This window comes from Ambystoma mexicanum, chromosome 6q, assembly GCF_040938575.1.
Source record: "Ambystoma mexicanum isolate Mex_15411 chromosome 6q, UKY_AmexF1_1, whole genome shotgun sequence".
Lineage (NCBI taxonomy): Eukaryota > Metazoa > Chordata > Amphibia > Caudata > Ambystomatidae > Ambystoma > Ambystoma mexicanum.
In genome coordinates this window covers 159,580,186-159,601,821 of record NC_090937.1, presented here as the reverse complement: position 1 = coordinate 159,601,821, position 21,636 = coordinate 159,580,186, and the positions used below count along the sequence as shown (strand labels likewise).

Here is a 21,636-nt window from a genome sequence, read left to right as displayed (position 1 = left end):
AGAACGCCTGGCTGTGGGGTGTGTAACCAGCAGTGTTTACTTAGAATGATGTGGAGTGTGCGGCGGATTTTGGTATGAGAACAGTTATACCGAATGGTGTCATATTAACTCTGTGTTCTAGTTGAGTGGTGGTGTAAAGGAGAGAGTAAGCGTGGTGGTGTGATATGATGGGTTATATGCTTTTTAAACGTTCTCTGTATTCCAAACGATAATATATACGTCACGCAGTTCTATGCTCTCCAATTGGTTCCTTGCACTCCTATCTACCCATGCACCCCAGTCTGCTCCACACACTCCGGTCAGCTCCACGCACTCATACATTCCAGTCGGCCCCACGCGCTAAAGTCTGCATGCACTCTTGTCTGCCCCACGCATGCACTCTTTTCTGCCCCATGCATGCATTCCTGTCATCCCTATGCTCTACGCATTCAGCAGTTCTACGTGCTCCTCCATATATAGAATTAGAATCGAAAATACTTTTCCAGCTGCATCCGTTAATGAAACAGGCCTATAGTTTTCAGGCTTTGCTGGATCGCCCTTTTTGTAAATCGGAACTGTCAGAAGTGTTTTTGTTAGGACACCCTTCTGCACGTCCTTGCGGCTGGGGTGCAGGTGCCACCGGGATCTGAGGCGGCTGCGGTGCAAGTGCCACCGGGTTCGGAGGCAGCTGGGTTGCAGGTGCCACCGGGATCTGAAGTGACTGGGGTGCAGGTGCCACCGGCATCTGAGGCGGCTGGGGTGTAGGTGACACCGGGATCTGAGGCAGCTGGGGTGCAGGTGCCTCTGGGATATGAGGTAGCTGGCGTGCAGGTACCACTGGGATCCGAGGCGACTGGGTTGCAGGTGCCACCGGGATCTGAGGTAGCTGGAGGGATGCAAATGGGGTCGCACTTTCAAATCTGCCTCTTGACGCTGTGGAGTCCTGTGTCGAAGTGGTGGTGGGATTTCTGCAGTGAGGCCTGATTTTGTACATTCCAAGTTCTCTAATATTCACGTATCCCATAGCAAGAGCAGTTTTAATTCCTGCATCTATTTTCTAAACAGCATTTCAGAGTCTATGGGGCTCATTATGCGGTAGCTGGTAAAATCCCCCGGTAGGTGGCGGATTACCGGCAACTCTGTAACACCCTTACTGCCACTTGATATCCCGGTGCCACTGGGATATCACAAGCGGCGGCAGTACTGGCAAATCCCCATTTTCATAGAGTCACATGGGACTCCATGGAAATTGGGTCACTGAAGCACTGGCACTGTTGTTAATGTAGCTGGTGCTTCAGCAACAACCATGCCGGCAGGCGCCTGAAAACCCAGCAGGTCAGGCCGCAGGTCAGGCCTGCCTGTGGATCCGTGGCCCCTACCGCCATTGTTGTAGTATTGTGGTCTGCAAAGGGTGCCGGTACGTTGCTACCGGCACCCTTATTTCCAGACTGCCATACTTATAATGACCTATGCCTGCAGTCCTGTTAAGGATTTCAATCAGACGACACACACCTTAGTCTTGGCCTAGTATGCAGCGCGCGATTGAAAGGCTTATGTTTTATGTTAGATTCAATATTGAGATGGAACACCACTCATATCACACCCCCTTTTCAAATAGCCAGGGTCACAATGGACCATGAACCAGGCTGGTTGATAAAATGTAATATTAATTTATTTATTTTAAAATTCAAAAGAAATCATAACATTTTTAATATGGGGCAGCAATCACCAATGGGGTGATAAGAACAATAGGAATGTAAGCAATGCCCTTAGTCTAACCTTCTATTGACACAACTACAAACACCAGGGAATAGGAGCACTTTTGATTTTAGGTAAGATAGCACTTGAGTTAGAATGTCCCCCTGCAATGTTCCCTCAACCCACAAATAATCATTTTTAAGTGGATAAACAGAAGCAGCAGGTAATCAGGAATGACAAATGGGAAACAAATGGGAAACATAATTGAAATCCAACCTTCCCTCTCCAAGCAAGAGAGAAAAACAGATTTTAAATCCTGGCAATGCTAAAACTGAAACTCAGAAATGCATGAATGAAACAATGAATGTATATAAAACGCTTGAAACAAAAACAATTCTTTACTGGAGCAACACTGGAAAGATACTAGCAATCAAATGCAATGTATTGAGCAAAAGCATACAATTCAAAATTGAATGGAAGATTTAAAACAGTTTATAATCAAAATGACACATTGGAAATTTAGTAAACTTTTACAATTCCCTCCTGAATTTACCAAAAATGTTTTTTTTTAAAAATGGGTGAAATATTGAGTAGGGGTGTAGCTATGGATCATAGGTACAATATGGAAGTGAAATGAGGTCTCTAGCTGGTAAATTGAGTGAGTTATGCAAGATCTAGTGAGGTGCGTTTTGAGAAAATGAAGGCGCGAAAAAGGAAAAGAAATCAATTTTGACAATTCTACACTAGAGCATTCAGGCTACACTACCGGATTGAGACACAGTTAGCTCCAGGGTTGACTCACAAATTCAACCCTAGCACCTCCTTCGACCGCCGTGGCGGAACCACTCCAATCACTCGAAAGAGGAATAAGTGCTTAGGATTTCAAAAGTCAAAATTATTAAAGAAGTTGGCGCCAGTGCAAGAAATCAAAGGCAGGGTTTGAAGGCTAAGCATAGGATGACTTAGAGAGTGGAACTAAGGACAAGGCGATACAAGGTATACTATGGTTTTCTATGGTTCTTATTGGAACTCACAGTCCACTTTTTAGTTTGGTTTTTGGACAGTCAATGGTTCTGGTCACCAAACGGATCTAGTCTAACACAACACAGCTGGACAAAATCAGCGGGACAGGATAAGCTGGGCGGGGAGGCGATACCAAAGTATTTTTCTTTTGGACTGGCAATTCTGGTTACTGGATACTATAGATCAGCAGGGTAGCAGGATGGCAGCTGCATGCAGTGAGTGGCGGCAAGCCAAACTGGATTAGGATGCCAAAAGTACCACAGTTTCTCCTGGTTGCTGGGATATTAGTAGGTTTTAATATTGTAGGGTAGGCCTTGCCCGAGCCAGATCAGCAATGCTTGGTTTTTGCAATGGGTTCTGGAATAGGATCAGCAATGCTTGGCCTTGTAGTTGGAGTCTGGAGTCTGAAAGATGAAACAGGAACAGGATTGTAGCGCAGGAAATCAGGAAGAGTGTGTGTCTAGGGTCCTGTCAGGGACCTTTATTTATAATGCAAAATTACATCATCCAGGTAGAGGCTGGGCAGGTTAACTACGCCGGCCCCTAAACTACTTGGATTGGGCAGGGGAGCCAGTCTCTGCCTCGCTCTCAGTTGGTGGGACTTCTAAGGGAATGATGTCAGATTTATGAGGTGAGGTTTACAATGTCCAAACACTCCCACATTTACTTTACTTAAAATCCGATTTTGCCAAAAACATACATTTCTTCACTTGCAATCTCTTGGCAAATTATACAAACAGGTTACATATTATGTGCAGCCCAGATCAGTCCAATCTTCAGTTCTGTGCAACCTTGTTTCACCTTTCTGATACATTTTGGTAAATTTGGCCTAAAAATCCACAATTTTATACACAGATGCAAATTGTCCCCAGGGATGTATGTACAAAATGGTATGTTTGCCACATTAATACTTTCCTTGGAATCTCGCTTATTCCGTAACTTGTGTTCCCAATGCGGCAATGAGTTCTACCAAGTTTGAAAAGATAGCCCACAAAATTAGATTTAAAACTGCAAACTTTTAAGATTTTTGCTTATTCTTGCTACAGATAAAAGTCTTAAAGTTTCTTTATAACATAGTCTTGTAACCCAAAAGGCAGTCCCTTTGTTACTGGAGCCTGTTTTTTCCCTCCAACTGCAAGCAGCTGTCATTTCCTTGCAGGCAAGGGGGTTTCCAGTCTTAATTGAAGGTTTTATTGCCCCTTCACACTTGACAGGTGAGTGTCCCAGGACTGCTATTGTCCCAGCCTGGAGCACAGACGAATGTCTGATGAGAGTGTGAACTTTCATGGTCCTGTCCCATACAACGTTTTTCAAGCTTGCAATTCGCACCTCTATGTCCTTGATTTACGGTGTATCTCCCTTCCTTGGAGAAGTTTCATGACTGGCAACTCGAACAACAGGTTTTTCTGAGAGTTTGCAAATCCATCCCATGTGTTTTAAACTGTTTAATTTCTTACTTTGTGTCTTGAATTAAAGGAGACCCTGTGCAGGGAGTCCTAAACCCCTCCCTCACATCCTGTCCCCCCAAGACATACAGGCGTCTAAGGAGGGCTTCTGTGTAGAAGCCCGCAAAAGGAGAGTGAACAAAGGAACCAAACCTGGTTTGGCGGGCAGAGAAAAACACGAGAAATACTTTTACAAAAAGAAATGGCGACTAAACCCAGCCAGAACCGTATAAAAACGTACATGGTCTAGCGGGTTTAAGTTTGTGGCTTCCAAGATAGCCTATAACAATAGAAGGCTAATAAATATAACTGCGGTAGGAAAAATAGGGTAGTTACCACTGCCACCAGCCAAGTCTTAATGAAAAGGGAGCGAAACAATGCTCCAAGAGAAACAGACAAAAAGGGATAAGTATTAACCCTTTCCAGAACTCTATTTAAGATAGTTTGTACTGGGTCTGTGAGTTTTAAAAGAGACTAATAAAGTCAATGGCAACTTTATATGTTCTGGGAGACAGTAGTCAGTCCCAGAAAATGGAGTCGGAGTTGGGAAGCCAAAAAGACAACCCTGTCTCACTGCACTGAAGGTGCTGTGTAACACACAGTAAAAAAGATGATGCCTATGGATTAGGTGAGGCTCCACAGTCTATGAACACAAGAAAATGTTAAATACACACAGCAACACACATGTAAGAGTGGGAAAAAAGGCTCACACTCTTACCAGGTGAAAAAAATAAATCCTAGAAATCCAGCAAAGCTGCTGAGGGACTCAGTAGGGAAGAGAAACTAGCCATTCTGGAGAATTCTCCCTAACACACCCTACCATATCACTTCTGCAGAAGTCTAAATTATGATTGTTGGCCTAGTTGAATTTTGCACCAATCTGAAACTGTGCACCGTCTAAATCTCGTAAAGTCCCTTCCAGACGTCTCAATGCTGAACCTTCAGGATATATCTCTCTTGAACCTCTTGCTTCCCATTCTCCAAGTTGCAGGTCTCTCATAGCTCTCTGGTTTCTCAGCATTCAGTCTTAGGAGGGCTAACATAGCTTTTGGGTTTCTAAGCATTTACAGTTTAGGTACCTCTTATCGTTCCTCAGTAATCAGTATCAGGTCTCAGCTAGATGTGTGGTTTCTTGGCTTTCACTGTTCACGCCTCCCATAGACCCCTGGCAGGTGTCACCCAGATTTATCAGGGTCTATGTAGCAAGTAAGGACTTCAACAAAGTGGCCATCTTGCACCAAGTAGAATGTTTACTGTATCAGCATAGAACAGTATGGCACACTTCTTTCATATTGCAGTTGGCCACCTGTGCTGGGCTCTTCTACAGTGTCTTACTGGTGTGTGTAATAGTTCCACCCTTGTTATTGGCTGGGATCCCTAGAGAGTTATGTCAGGTTTTAGGATTGTGCTTTTCCCTTGATTTTGATAAATGTACCACACACCTTGCACAAGCCCCCTTCTCTAAATTGGTTAATTGTAGTATTATCCTCACCTGGCATTTCCGGGGCTTTATAGGTGCAGCGGACCATCAACAACATCCTGGATTTCCTCTTGTAGCAGATGTCCATTCCGCGACAGCCCCAATCCTCCCAGGCTCATGGAGGGGACTGCAGAGGTGTCTCTGTGCAACAACATGGTTTGTTGTTGTGTTGCTTTCTGTCTCTCATCTGCGGTATGTTTGGGAAATGTTAGCAGTGTTGTGCGTGCCCTAGACAGCACCACATATGGACGTGGAAACCTTTTTTGGCATTTTCCTGCTTTGTCCCACATGCTATTTTTGTATGGCCTGAATTGGTTTGAAGGGTATTTTCCCAGTTGGTATTAGGAATTACAGAAGGTACAAGTGGGGTTATACCAGGTTTTGGATGATTTAGCACACCTGTGGGTTCCAGCTCTATCTACCCTCTGGGAGACACATCGGATAGCAGCCAGACTAACCCAGTCCATTGTGGCTCACTCCTTCGACTAGTAGGAGTCCCTCTGCCAACTCACTCCATCATCAAACTGCATGAATGATAGTACTGCAGAACAAAAGCCTTGCTCAGCCCACAAGGGGCCTGATTCATGGAATGTTTAGCACAGTGCAAAGTGACTTTTCACTGGTGCAAAGTGACTTTGCACTGCACAAATACACTTTGTACTGCTCCTTGAATCAGGGTGTTTTTTGCAGTGCAAAGTCATGTTGCACCAGTGAACAGTCACTTTGCACCATGCAGGCTCCATTGAGCACAACTTTTATTATAATAGCCAGTGCAGAAGCACTACATTTATTTTCTGTGCCCCCATCTTCTTCCCCCTGCAATACTCTCCAAATCATGTGATGGTCAAGGCAGTGCATATGTAAGATTCACTGTGGACCAGGATAGGTGGGGGTGTAGTAACTGACAAAACAAAGAGCAGCCTGCCTCTTCCATACTGAATGGGGGTCGTATCTCTTTACAGAACAAATCAGAGTTAATGTTCACCAAGTGTCTGATGCTGTGATGATTTGAACAAAGTCTCCCAACTTGCTCAATATTTCAAAGAAAAGCCACAGCTGCTTGTGAAGTTATTTGTGTTTATGGACTGTTGACAGGTGAACACATCCGAGAGTTAAGTGGGGAGGGTTTCTTACGTCCTCTGACCCAAAGTGCACTAATGTGTGTTAATCCCTGAAACAAGGCACCATTTCAAAGAACACTATAAATGCAATGCATGCTCTGCTTTCAAACATCAGTTCTGCAACACAGGCAACAGGATCATTCACGTCACTACTCGAGGAAGGTAAGTGGCTGCGTTAGTGCAGCGCATCGCATGCCGTGGAAATGTGCACGATTCTAGATCACAAACCTGTTTGTTTCCAATTAATCACAAACCCCTTTGTATTCACATTACATAACATTATTTGTGTGTTCTATAACATTTTTAAATATAATGGCCTGAATTGGGGCGCTTTCGTCCACCGACCGTATGATAAAATTTGGTTTGATTTTAATGTGGGACAAAATAATATGAAAACCTATTTTTTATTGATTTCAGGAAAGACACATTTGGACTAATTTGCAAAGTGTTTTTCGAAGGGAAAATCCCATTGCAAAATGCTTTATAAAATAGATCAATTGTATTTTCTTAGTAATTATAAAGATCATCCCGATTCTAAATACTCAGGAAGTCAATGGGACAAGGCGACACATGGAAGCAGCCTGTTGGTGAATAGATTATTGCCTAAATTCTACAATGTGTATATCCTACGGCTGTGCTGCTCTCTAGAATGAACCGATTCATTTACCAAGAACCCCAACATATTTTAGGCTAGAAGATTGTATGAAAGAAACATCAGATGAACTAATTACGTTATTTGATCTATGGATCCCATAATCCCACACTTTCAAATGTGAATTAACTAGTGGGGAGATGTTCAGATGCACGTTTGTTGTCAGTGTCATGTCCTCCATTCATTGCTGGTCTTCAATTGCCAATGATCCAGCCCTGGAAACAATGGTGTGCATGCTATGGACCTGGGTGTGAGGTGAATAGGCTGTGCATTCTTAGCAAGTCTATTTTGCATTTTGAGTTACAGAAACAGTATTTTGTCGACGTTGCCCACAAAACAATAACATGTAAGGGTCATATCTTGTATGAATGTACATTTTGTAGCAGAATATAACTCAAAGGGTGGTAATGTACATTTGAGTGGAAAACCTCAATAAGCTCCTGGGCTTTGGACATATTAAAGAATCTTAATTCAAACAAAGGAATGACTACATGTCTCTCATATGGCTATGATGAAGGTCTTCCTAACAGTATTCAGGTTTATTTGGAGAGGAGAGGTTGACATTGGTGAGTTGTTTTTTTGAGTCCCGAATATGGACTAGCTTTGTTGATAATGGGTTTGAAGGAAAGTCATGGCTCCACAAGGACAAGAAATGATGTGATCCGTGAGGTCATGTCTAGGAAGCATGATCTTTGGCAGATGGGATTGGGGATGGATGGCCTGTGTTCATTCCTGTAGTTGGAGCTTTCAGTAGCTACAATGTTTTGGAGACATGTAAGCATAGCTACAACATCAACTGTCAGTCTTGAACTATGTGAGGCAGTTCACTTACTTCTTTATCGTGGAGCATCCCTCGAACATTCTTCGAAGGATTGGGTGTAGTCTACACTTTGAAAACCAGAGAGGCATTAGCCGTGACTTACCTCTCCAATTTGGGCCCTAGAGCTGTTGAGAAGCAGTGGGGAGAGGAAAGAGACTTACGGTATGAGGGAGGTTGTTTTTTGGGGTCCAGGTTGTATAACAAAGATTATTTCATGAGGTTGGTGAGAAATGAGCTGCACCATTACCAGACTGGACCACCTTGTGCTAGTGAAACTAAGTTTGCGTAACTGGACACCAGGAAAGAGAAATGGAATAACCATCAGAATACTGGCAGATAATAGAGAGACTTAGTTGAACACCATCTTATTTCATGTTTAAACATCTGAACTAAGCCTAATGTGTCTTATCGGAGTCCAAAGCATAGCTAGGAGTGTGATCCATAACATCCCTTGCTGTGTTCACTTCGGTTGTTTAAAGGCACTGCACTTCTCACTGGCACTGGGAATTCCCCTGGTCGTGCTAAGGATTCTGAGCACCAACCTCAGCAGAAACATTTCCAGACCACCCAGGACTCCCCCACAGGATATCAGCAGCACTCTAGCATATATACTTTTTTCTCTTTTTTTATATATTGTTTTTTTTGTGACATATGAAACAAATGCTATTCAGATGTTGGCAACACATATAAATGTTCAATGTTTTAGAAAAAAAGTGAATACAAGTCATTTTACTGGTGCTACAAGCTGAATGATTGTAGTCTTTCACATTTTGAATGTGTATTGTTCTTAGAAATAAGGTGCACATGATCCTAAGATTGGCCCTCTTGTGACATTTTGGTTGAAAGGGCTATTTTTGGTATTTGCAAATGGTAGGAAGGGACAGTTCGTCATGCTATGCACCTGGACGTAATGTGAAGAATTTTACAAATTGTGGCCCCTGAGCTCTGTTCATCAATCCATTGCTTCACAGCACCTTTCCCTAATTCTATATCAGTAAAAAAAAACACGTTCGGTGAACTCATTCCTTTTTAAATGTCAGAGAAATGTGCAGTGCATAAAAAGCCCACATAAGTGTTTCTTTTTATTTATTTATCTACTTTCAGGGGCAGCTGATACACAATGAGGACTCTACTTGTGGTGGCCTGCTTTATGGCGGTAGCTATTTGCATAGTGGTACGTGGCAGAATCAGTGGGGTAAAATTAGACAGCGTTAGACTTGCTGCCAGTGGGCAAACAACTTAAGTAGTTCACAATTAATCCTGATCTCATCAGAATCCCCCCATTTCATAATGTGGCTTATTCCATTGTGTTTTCTTATGTATAAAGGTTTGCAAACTTGGGGAGCTTTTCTAGCTGCACTCTTAAACCTCCGCGACTTAATACAAAAGTAATAACTCAATCGTGTCGCAATGATGTGTGTAGAGAGCGAAGACACAGATTTCCCCCACTTCGCTTGTCAAAAATGAAACTATAAAGTTCCACACACATCCATTACTGCGCCACCAAAAAAATTGTTCAAAAGCAGTTATGTTTGTTCATTTTCAGCCTTATTTATTTTTAGTTGCAGCCCTTATTGATGACACGTGTTTCGGCACTCTCACTTTGCCTTTCTCAATCTGGGCAATTATTCTTATACACATTACTATCCAAACTGATCAGTAAAGAATCAGTAAAGAACCAACAAAAAATCAATTTTCACAGTTATTTTAAAAAAAGGAAAATAAATTCAGAAAGCATTATTTTAAAACATATCATAATGCAGAGCAAAAAATATTTGTCAACATAGATATCCATCATGAGAAAATCAAAGAAAAAAATAAATAAAAAGAGCACATACCAAAATAATGTCCAGTTGCAAGGTGGGTCCATGCGTGATGATTTAGTGTTCCGATGGAGATGGAGAAAGAGGGGGGTGGGGTAAATTAAATTAAAAGAAAAAGAGAGAGTAGAAATAAAAGGGATTACACGAAATTTTAATGAAATTTTAAATTGAATGAGAGGGGTAGTGGGCAAAAATAGTATATCTATATGGTTAATGCCGTTTGTCCTTCCAAGTATCATTTGTTTATTAAGTGCAAGTATTATATAAAATAGGGCTTAGCGATCTTTTGTTGTTCATGGTTTCTCTAAATGACGTGGGTGATACAAATGGAGAGAGTGCCGTCAGACTCGTGGACAAGGTACGTCCTGGTAAGGTAAAAAAAATTGAAATATTGGGAATGGGTTGGTTCCCTCATTATCCCGCTCGCAATTCACCATTTACTGGTTTAGGAATTCGAATCTAAGCGACAGGTGCATTTGCTTTTTTTAGGGGTTTTAGTTACAGTACGAAATTATAAATTGATAAAAATTGCAACGTTCATAAGTAATCCTTTTTCTATGTGTTCTGCCATACACAATGTGTTTTTTATATAGCATGGAGGCCGGCTACGGCACATACACACTTTCATTTCTTAACAGCAGTTCATTATATGTTTGACTTTTCATTCTAGAGTTAGTGCGGCTCCATGGGCCATCTCGTCTTTTTTTGCGGATCTGAGACTGATAGGAAGGTAGCAATGGGTGGTCTCATGCTTAGTTAGAGCTTACCTGAAAAGTCACAATTCCGGCATCAAGCGTCGTGTGTTTACTAGGCGTTCGCCTCCTACAGAATGGGGAGTATGTATGCTGTTACCAAGGTAGCTTGTTCGTCCTACTTCGCTTTCCACCTTCTCCCTGCCGTCGGCCATAGATTGGGATACTATGCCTCTATTGACCTGTGTCATGAGGTTACCCGAAGTTTAATTCCATTATGCAATTTAAACGCATAGTTATGCATTTAGCTTTACAAACGGATCCCTTTTTATTGTTGGCTCGTGTGAAAACCTAGTAAATCTTTATTATTGTATGGTAAAGTCACGTGTATCTCCTTCACCCCTAGTCTCATGGGAACTGTAGTTTCTGCTATATTTAGTGGCTTGTTGATCCCTTCACCCATAGTCTCATGGGAAATGTAGTTTCTGCTATATTTAGTAGCTTTTTATCTGTCCTTTAACTCAGTGTGTATTGTTCTTATTTTTACATTGTTAGTGCGGTCTATGTGGACAAATATACAAGGAAATGCTATTACTTCCACATTCTGTGCAAACGGTAAGTGCATAAGAGCAGTTGCTTGTGTATAACCACAAAGTTTAATAAATGGTTCAACACTATCAATGGCATAGTTACAAGTTTTATTGCGTGGGTCCTTTTTGGTTCACACACTTTTTGATTGTTATCAAAAATAAACATTTTTTCATTAGTGAAACCAATATAGTTTTTATATGTGGTGAATTCACGTGCATCTATTTCTCCCAATGTCTTATGGTAACAATGTAGTTTTTATATGTGGTAAGTTCACGTGCATCTATTTCTCCCAATGTCTTATGGGAACTGTAGTTACTACTGTATTAAGTGATTTTTTTTGGGATAGCAGTCTATTAGCTCTGTATGTGTTGTTTTGATTCTGATTTTAAATATATGTCCACAAATAAACACGGAAAACCCAATAGTTGCCATTTTCGTACAAACAACTGATACATAGAGCACTTATTTCAATAAAAACACAAAGGTTAGTGTATGATTCAATCTTCTCAATGGCATGATTCTACATTTTCGGACATAAGTCCTTTTTGGTTCACTCTTTTTGGGTTATTATTAAAGAAAATTGGACATCTCATTGTCTGTGTTTAAACCTGTTTCAATACATCTGAAATACTTGATTAGCTTCGCTTCTTCTTGTCGCAATCTTAGTTCCTGGTTTCCACCTCGGCATCCCAAGGATACCTTTTTTAGACCAATAAATTTGATGTCCCGCTTGCAATCCAATTGATGAAGACTCTGCCAGTGTTCTGCCAATGGTAGATTCTTATCTTGGTTTCCAATCACTGCCAAGTGTTCTCGTATTCTTGTGCGTATTTCTCGGATCGTGCTTCCTATATAAATTTTGCTGCAAATGCATATAATCGCATAGATCACATATTTCGTGCGACAATTGATCTGCTCCCTTATTTTCATTTTGATGCCATCTTTATTCTCGAAGCGGTCAGTCATGGGAACCGCATGCTTGCACATGGTACATGTTCCACATTTTGTGAACCCCACTTTGGGATGTAACCAGTTCTCTGTTTTCTCCTCTTTCTCATCAGGTAATAATGATGGACTAAGGCTCAGTTTTAAGGTTCTCGCCCGTCGATACACTATCGAAGGGTAATCTTGTATTTGTGGTCCAATGTGTGGGCCCAAATTGAGCAGGCCCCAGTGTCTTCTGAGGATTCTTTTAATCAACTGGTTATTGGTACAAAAGGTGGTAATGAATTGTACCTGTTTGTCTTGAGTAGGTTTGTTGCGCTGTAAAAGAGTTTGTGATCTTGTTATTTGGTGAGCTTTCTGGTATGCCGTTTTGATGCTTGTTCCCGGATAGCCTATAGCTCTGAATCTAGTAGACAGGATTTCACATTCCTTCTCAAAGTCTGTTTGTTCACAGCAGTTCCTTCTCGCTCTAATAAATTCACCCTTGGGGATGTCACGGATGACAGGTGCATAGTGACAACTGGTAGCATGTAGCGTGGAGTTTACTTCAGTGCTCTTACGATATGTTCGAGTCTTCAAGCTATTGCCTGATACATAGATTGTTAAATCCAAGAACTTTATTTCAGTGTTGCTGTATTCCCCTGTAAACTCTATACCCAACTCGTTGGCATTTATTTCTTGTCGAAAAAGCTCTAATTGCTGTGGTGTCCCTTGCCATATAAACAAGACGTCGTCAATGTACCTGGTCCATTTAACAACATGTAGGCCGAATGTCTCTGTAGTATAGATCTTGAGGTCTTCAAACATGCCCATCACTAGGTTCGCTAGGGCCGGTGCATATTTAACCCCCATAGCTACGCCTCGTTTTTGTTTGTAGAAACTGTTATTAAACATGAAGATACTATTATCTAGAGTAGCCATGAGCATTTCTTTAAGCATGCAAACAAATGGGAGATAAGATGCTGATTCATTTTTAAAAGTATGGTCAATTGCATCTAGGGTAAAAAAGGTAATCCCTTTTATTTCTACTCTCTCTTTTTCTTTTAATTTAATTTACCCCACCCCCCTCTTTCTCCATCTCCATCGGAACACTAAATCATCACGCATGGACCCACCTTGCAACTGGACATTATTTTGGTATGTGCTCTTTTTATTTCTTTTTTTTCTTTGATTTTCTCATGATGGATATCTATGATGACAAATATGTTTTGCTCTGCATTATGATATGTTTTAAAATAATGCTTTCTGAATTTATTCTCCTTTTTTTAAAATAACTGTGAACATTGATTTTTTGTTGGTTCTTTACTGATTCTTTACTGATCAGTTTGGATAGTAATTTGTATAAGAATAATTGCCCAGATTTGAGAAAGGCAAAGTGAGAGTGCCGAAACACGTGTCATCAATAAGGGCTGCAACTAAAAATAAATAAGGCTGAAAATGAACAAACATAACTGCTTTTGAACAATTTTTTTGGTGGCGCAGTAATGGATGTGTGTGGAACTTTATAGTTTCTTATGTATAAACCTTACAAAAATGGTACTAATGCAAGTGACCAACGTTTCAGTCCAATGTTTCCAACACAATCAAAGGGAAGAGAGCTTAATTGTTTACAATAATTGCAATGATAGTGATGAAGACGGAGGCGTGTAGCATGTCCCCAGGATCAGAGCAAAGGCCCCCCGCATCCGTCCCCTGGCCAACCTGCCTTCACTTATCCCCTTCTCTATCTCCTGTGTATATTCTGATGATTGTTTCTGCCTCCATCGCTAAGGGTTCTCCAAAGTTAGGAGATTCTAAGTATATTTATATGCTGTGGTTTCTACTGAAAAGTGAGAACTGCAGTATCTCCTCTTCGGCCCTTACTCTGCATGTGTCTTCCATTATTCTGATCGCTCAGTTGGATCTAAGACTAGTGGGCAATCTTTACCGCACTCTCATACCTCTATCATCCATCTTCCTTTCAGTGCGGCCTCACCATGATGCTCCATGGTATGCCGCTGCCTGCTCACCCTGAAACACTCGTGACCTTTCCTCACTCACCCCAAGCCCTCTGTTCGTGTTTCCCTCTTCATATTCTGTTCCCTTTATTTATGCCAAAAAGTACCACTCTATGGGCCTGATTCTTGGATTTTTGTGCAAAGTCACTTTGCACAGCAAAACAACACTTTGCACTGCTGCATGAATTAGGGTGTTCGTTGACAGTGCAAGTCACTTTGCACTAGTGAAAAGCCACTTTGCACTGTGCAAAGAATTCCATGAATCAGGCTCTATGAGTGCTTAGCAGCTGAGTGAGTGAGTCAGTCAGTCAGTTGATCAGCCCAAAAGTCTCTGTCAGTGACAATCAGTCAGTGAAGTCCATTCTGAGGCAAAGACTTCCCACCAAAAGTCCCCTTAGTGCTGGCCATCACTACAGAGGAGACCCAGAGCAATTGATGAGCCAGAGAAGAGCGTCCAAGGGGCTTACATTGCTGCCTTTTTAGTAGGAGTGTGTTCCACTGTTTCAGCAACCTTTTGGGATAGCCAAGAACTCCAAAGCTGCACATATTAATCCGCTCTAGTGACCGAATAATGACGCTCATTAAACGCAGGAATTCAGGGTTTAGCCCCTGAAGACATAGCATAAAAAGGCATGCTTGCATACCGCAGATTATTACAGGGCAGTTTATGGTATGTTATAGGGGGCAGTTCCAAGTGAAATTGACTGACAGTTCTTGTGATAGTAGAAGGAAGTTGTATGGACAGTTAATGCCTCACAAATAGGGGGAATTATCAATTTTTTTTAAATAAAGGCAAGTGAACGTGACTTTTAAAGTTTTATTTTTCTTGGAGATAGTTTTCTAATACCTATCTGCAAGCACAGAAGAGGAATGTATTGGGCAGTTCATAACATACTTGTATTCTCAATCAAACAGGGCTGTTAATTTAAGCAGAATAAAAGTATGTGAACCAGCTGGCGAGTGGGCTTCTCTTCCATGGGGGTCCGAGCATGCAGGCTGCCGAAAGCTGTGACATTTGCAATACGCCAGACCTTTGCATTCAATGGGTCTGGTGATATGGATTGTATTTTGCAATTCTCAATTCAACTTTTAGAATCATATATAACTATTGATAGAGATGACACATCCTGCTAATGGCAAAGTTACATCAATGTATACAGAATAGGATGGGAATAGGAATTGTGAATGTTTGTATGTGTCCTTTTCATGTAATGCTGAAGGCTTCTTCTTGTGTCCCCGGCATTATTTGCAAACCTCTGCAGAGAATGAACAGGAAGATGCAAGTGCTGGCAGCGTAAGTGACCCTCTCCTTCTCAATGAATTCCGTTTTCTTGCATTCATCAATATTAGTTTTATCCATTTTATTTTAATGTTAAGTCAGTTAATCACTTCACACATTTATTTTTCCTAATAATGCAACTTTCAATGCAAATTAAAAAAAGCGATCTATGGGATCATTTCATAAATGGTGACTAATCTGTGTGGCAAATAAATTAAGAAGATATACTAATTATGCAATTCTAAACAGTGTCCAGTCAAACGATCGAAAAAAAAGGATCAAATGACCCTTTGCTCGAATGCAAAAGGATTGAAAAAATAAGGGTTGAATTTTTGTTTTATTTATTTATATATATATATTTTAGTTTGGGTTGGTAAAAAAATGTATTTAATAAAGAAAACGGGGGTGGAGGGAACCCCCCATACAAAAAATAAAATAAAAAAACAACCCTTTTTTTCCATCCTTTGACTGTCGATCAAAAGGCATTCGATCCTTTTGTGTTCGACCCTATCACTGGCAACCATTCTAAACACATTAGCATTTTTAGAAACAGCATAAAACAGCATTTCTGTTCAATAATATTAAGAGAAGAGGCAAATGTCCTGGATCAGGATTCAACCCATTTAATTGGACTACAGAGGAAGCAGGATCAGGAAACGCATGTAGTTGTGCTCTTTGATTTGCCTTCTACCTTTTCATTCTTGATTGTTCTTCCTCTGTTCCTTGTGATACTTACAGGCTTCTGTAGCGAAGATGGGAGGATCGAAGTGCTTCGGACGTAAGTGGAAAATCACCTTTTGAAAGTGTTCCTTGTTTCTTGTTCTTCTCAGGAATGTGTATGGCCTTTCATTATTCATTTGACATCAATTGCTCACAAATTAAAATCTTTGTTTAACGTTTTCTCAGACAACAATCAATGCCGGGTTTACCTTCTACGGGAGATAGATATTGACACATTTAGAACAAGTGAACCATTCAAAAGAAATGTATTTGAGAATTATGTAGGAAAATGAGGTACTGTGAGAAAAAAATAAAATAATAAACTGAGTAGGAGAATTGTGAGGCTGTCCCTACGAAGTATTTGTAAAAAGCCAATCGGGGAAAATAAAGTATTACTAAAGATAGAGTCCCCAAAACTCTCATGTACATAACAGAACGAATCTGCAGCAAGCCTCTGCCTCCCTGTTTATTCTTCTTTCGGTTGTCTTGCTAGAACCATCTTTTGTCTGTTACCATTAGATTGTGCTCCACACCATGCCCACCGCCTTTCCCAACCAACCACTGAGGCCTTTGGTTAACACAGGGGAAACTATCCCTTAACCCTGTTCTGCCCAATACAACTCACTACCTCGCATGCCATGAAAAGGTTCTCCAAATGAGGAAAAGACCCTGTACTGTCTTCCAGCCTTGATCCTTCTTTATTCTCTCAGCATTTCCTTCCCCTACACCCAAACACCCATGTCTCTCCTCCACTACACCACATCACAGCCGCCCGAGCAACGTCAGCAAATGACGGAAAGCCCCATCTTGTCTTCCATCCTCCATCTTCTCTGTTGTCTCTGCATTTCCCTTCCCTGCACCCAAACACACATTTCTCTACTCCATTACACTACATCACAGCACCAGGCCGGAGGTGTTGCTAGATGGCGGAGGGGGAGCTAAGGGGGCTATAGCCCGGGTCATTTGGTTGTAGCCCCAGATATAAACCCAGGAGCAACAACCAAAAAGGCTAGCTAGCCCTGAGTCCTAATAGTCCTGACATTTGAACAGCCCCAGATCTTTTCCAGACCAAGCAACACCCCGCCCCCCCTACGCCGCATCAGCAAAAGAGGGAATGCTGCATGTGGTCTTCCTTCCTCAACCTTCTCTCTTCTCTCTGCATTTCCTTCCCATTCACCCAAACGCCCATGTCGCTCCTCTATTACACCACTCATGTGAATCTCTTCCAATCCTGCTCCTCCTCACATTGCAACCCTAAGATCCGCCAGGCCAACCAATAAACGGCAATGGTGCAAAGCAATCTGCCTTCATTCAAGATTCATATTTTAAATGAATATACTTTTTTTTCTAACTTTTCAAATAATTACAAGGTTTGCGGACATCCCTTGGAAGCGGTAGTCAATTTACGAGTTTTAATGAAAATTTATTTTTCTTATTTTTAACTTTTAAAATGGCAAAAACAATTCTGAAATTGCTAAGTGTCACGGATCTTAGAGCGCGTACACCAGTGTTTCCTACACCTCGACATAGGAGTCTCCCTCATAAATATCTTATTTCCCTTTGCACAGCACCCTGCTGCTTTCATGCTAGAGTTGCACTACAGCAATACCACACATGCACACATGAATAGAACATAAGTAGGTTTTTACATAACCTACTTGCCTGCCTCTAGTCTATGAGCAAAAGCAATTAATACTCCTTCCGGTGTGTTCACTAGCTGTCTTTGCAAAACCTTTTCATGCCCCTGAGGGCATCTATGCTAGATATGGAAAGTAAAGATAATCAGTGTACAAAATAAGCAGCCATTTGCATTTTTATGATTTGGATACCTTGAGTCTACATACACACATAGAAGAGTGATAGAAAACCACGTGACCTGTGTGGTTTGTAGCTTTATTGTAATCCATTGTCAGGATGTTTCAATTAATTTGTTGATGACTTTTTTTTTTTCTTGCAGTCAAATGAAAGCAGGGGATACGCAAAGCGAAAGTATAATCGTAAAGATCGTCATCATCGTTTCCGTTCAACTACTCCAACCACTACTAAGCCAACCACCAAAACTCCAACTACAACTACGCCAACCACCAATACTCCGACCACCACTACTCCAACCACCACTACTCCCACTACACTTTCCACAGCTCAAGGCTAATAATGGAATCAGGTATGTATGTAATGCACTCCAGATCATGTGTGTAATATGCCAAATGCTTAAGAGAAATGTTTCTTATCCTGTCCCTTCAAGTGACCACACTGAGTACCTCTGACTAGCTGACTGACTAGAAGTCCTTAAAAGCTGGAACATAGGATTGAGATACAGGGCAGTCCAAGTCTATCTTTCATGTGTTGGCTTCCCCAGATACCACATGGTCACATGATATAGGAACGCCATTTGACAATGCCAATGTGTTGAGCAACACTTCAGACAGAGACCATAAAATGGGTAATCCCTCCTCTAAGTCTACTGTAAGTCTAGAAATGTTGTTAGTCATCCTTTGGAAACAGTATTATAATAGCAATTCGGTTGCACAGGTGTTGCCATCCTGTTGTGTGTAAAAACACATTTTCATCAATCCAAGAGCATTTAGACATAGCAAAAATGTCTCTTCGTCAATCCAAGAGCCTCCTGCATGGCAAGCATGGTTTGCAGCTAAGCACCCAGCCATGGCTCTCCCGATGCCCCTTTGGGCTTCTCTCCCTCTCCAGTTTGTGATCTCGGCAGTTGGACTCTATCACAACGCACAGACAGACACAGGCACAAACAATTTCAGTCTGACAATACCAGCACATCTTCTGTGGCATTTTCCTCTGTATGAATCCTTTGAAAACGCATATGGATGTGTTCACATGTAGCCTCGACTCTCAAATCCTCCAGTACATCACGAGCGCAGCTGCCCCCAATGGAGGCCATGGCGCATGGACTGTAGAGATTGAATGAACGTGGACACGTGTCAGCGTTCCTAAGGTGGATGACCTGTAAGTTCTAGCCGCTCATGGCTACCAAGCGCTGTCGTCACTCAAGCATTCGCCAATATAACTTTTGCAAAGTTCTGGATCGCAATATCTGGAACATATTGATGCCGGTTCAGCAGCAGATTAAAATCTTGTTTCAATATCTGCTTGTGTTGATATGGAGGAAGCATCAGAGGGCTCGTTTGTACTTTCAGCATTTGGAAATCTCCGTCTACTGAACAAAAACTATTGCTTTTTGTACACATTGTACTCCCTTCTTCTTTGGTAAACATGAGGCAAAACCAGTGTAATAATGGAGTATAAGGTACCGTAACTGAAGTGTGTCTAGCAGGTGCTTGCTCAAAGTTACGTTCTTAAGGTGATGCAGGCGATACACAGCTGAGCAATTGTGAGTGCTCTAAGATGGCTGATGCAGAGAGACCCTCCAGCTGCACCTTCTCATGTGGACTATGACTGTCCATCTGGGTAGGACAGAAACAATTGTAATTGGGCAGCCCGAGGACACATCAGAAGCATGATCTGCAAAGGGTCCCTCGACCTGCCCTTAGTATTTGCCATTGGGAGCGTTGCCAACATTTAGTGCAACAGAGATCAAACACCAAGTTATAGATGTGGTTTCTGATTAGATTAGATCCCATTTGAATGCTACTAGTGTAGGCAACGCAGTACAATGAATTAAGTGAACTGAATATAATTTCACATGCATACATTTTGCTTACTATTTTTTTTCTTTCTTTTAGAGCCGGAAGTAAAAGAGGACTCCTGGACCTGCACCACGAGAAGGGAAAAGAAGCCAGAGTCTGCTTCAGTGCAGCTTCAAATGCATTTCACATGATCAAGCAACAGTGCACACAGTCAAGCTCCTGTGCATTGATGATGCTAGAAAAAGGGACATGTTATTTCTACAACAGCTTCATCGTCTATTATCAGTGTGGGCACTGACTTTGCAATGAGAGCTTATGAGTAGTAAAAACAGAAACATTATCACCTTCGGAATGAACATACAAAAATAAGGTAACCTGCAGTCTTCCTCCAGAAAGTAAGCTCTATATTGTTGTTTGAGCTATGAACACCCTCTGCACCTTCGGCTGTGTGCTGCAACCACAAGGCATGTTGCCATGCTGGATCCTCATGCACGGTGGTGCATGCCACGCGGCATCCCTTATCATCCTCTGGAGCAGTAGGATTTCTGGTGCCGCACTGAGCGCAATTAGAGCATAGATTTAATGATAGTGAGATGTGGGTAACACACACCTCAGATATAGATAGAACAAAACAGAGATATTGCTGTTCGCATGTGCTAGGCACGCAGAATATTTCGGGATAAATAGCACTACTGTGAACCAACAAACAGATATACACTATTCATAAATGTAAACCTCAGACCGAATTAGACATATACTTAAGACCTCACTGTTGTGATCCTAACGAGAGCCAAAAAAGGGAAAATTGCAAGAGAGAAGGGGCTCGAGGGCCATTATAGCAAGGAGGTCGGGAGAGTGAGCAATTGCCAAGGAGGAAGGTGCAAAGATGAAGGAAAACAGGAATAACAACCTCATAGGCACAGGACAGTACCACAATCCATCTGGACAGGACCATTTCTCAACTGTCACAACCATAACTGACCAAAGCGAGAATGTCTGCATCGGAATTGAACATGGTAGAACACTTTGTTTTAAGCTCTCTTTGATGATAAAGCCTCAAAGTAATTACTCCAAGAAGGGCAAGGGGGACCAGACACTCCCATTGGGATAATTTGTTAGAGAGTTGAAAGGGTTCCAATATGGACAATTCTTTCATGCAAACGCGAAGTGATGAATGGTGCTGCTTGGAAACTGGTTGACTTCAAACCTTTTGGAAAGTCCTGTGCATGTCACTTCTACTGCCCAGATGCCTCCTCTGATGCATGTGTGCACTCAAGGAACCACACTCCCATGCTCACCCTGGTAATGCCAGGTTTACAGGGGATGAGGGCAACCTGCACTTTACATCCCACCTGCTGCCTACGATTTCCTGGGAATTAGTAAATAACTATAGCTGGACACCCAAAGCCTAATGTTAATGTCTACTTTTAACATGCAATGTAGGCAATATGCTGGTGTTTAAACCATTGAGAACCTCTCCTGCTTTATTTTTAAATGTAATGGAATCGTAGCACCGGCGGGTAAAGTACTTTAATTTGCCTGTTATTGTTCAACATGGTCCAATGAGAAGATTGATTGAAACCCTGATTTCTTTACTATCCCATTCAATACTCCTGGTATTTTGTAAACTACAATCATGGCATCTTGAATGGGCCATTGGCTGCATGTTCCGCCTTATTGATATAATGCACAATTTAATTAGTTGCGCACACCTATATCTTCAGAAATACTAAGATTTAAAGCATCCATTAATG

At 41.6% G+C, this 21,636-nt stretch overlaps 1 protein-coding gene across 1 annotated transcript in view; it reads left to right on the top strand.

Annotated features, from left to right (window-relative positions):
- The first annotated feature begins 6,857 nt into the window (after positions 1-6,857).
- The window catches only part of LOC138515476 (probable serine/threonine-protein kinase irlD), a 48,652-nt gene continuing 33,873 nt past the window's right edge, over positions 6,858-21,636 (top strand). The window contains exons 1-2 of the mRNA XM_069630302.1: positions 6,858-6,908; positions 9,323-9,392. Of these exons, the coding sequence (XP_069486403.1) occupies positions 9,339-9,392 (54 nt within the window). The 5' untranslated portion in view covers positions 6,858-6,908; positions 9,323-9,338. The remainder of the gene's footprint in view (positions 6,909-9,322; positions 9,393-21,636) is intronic.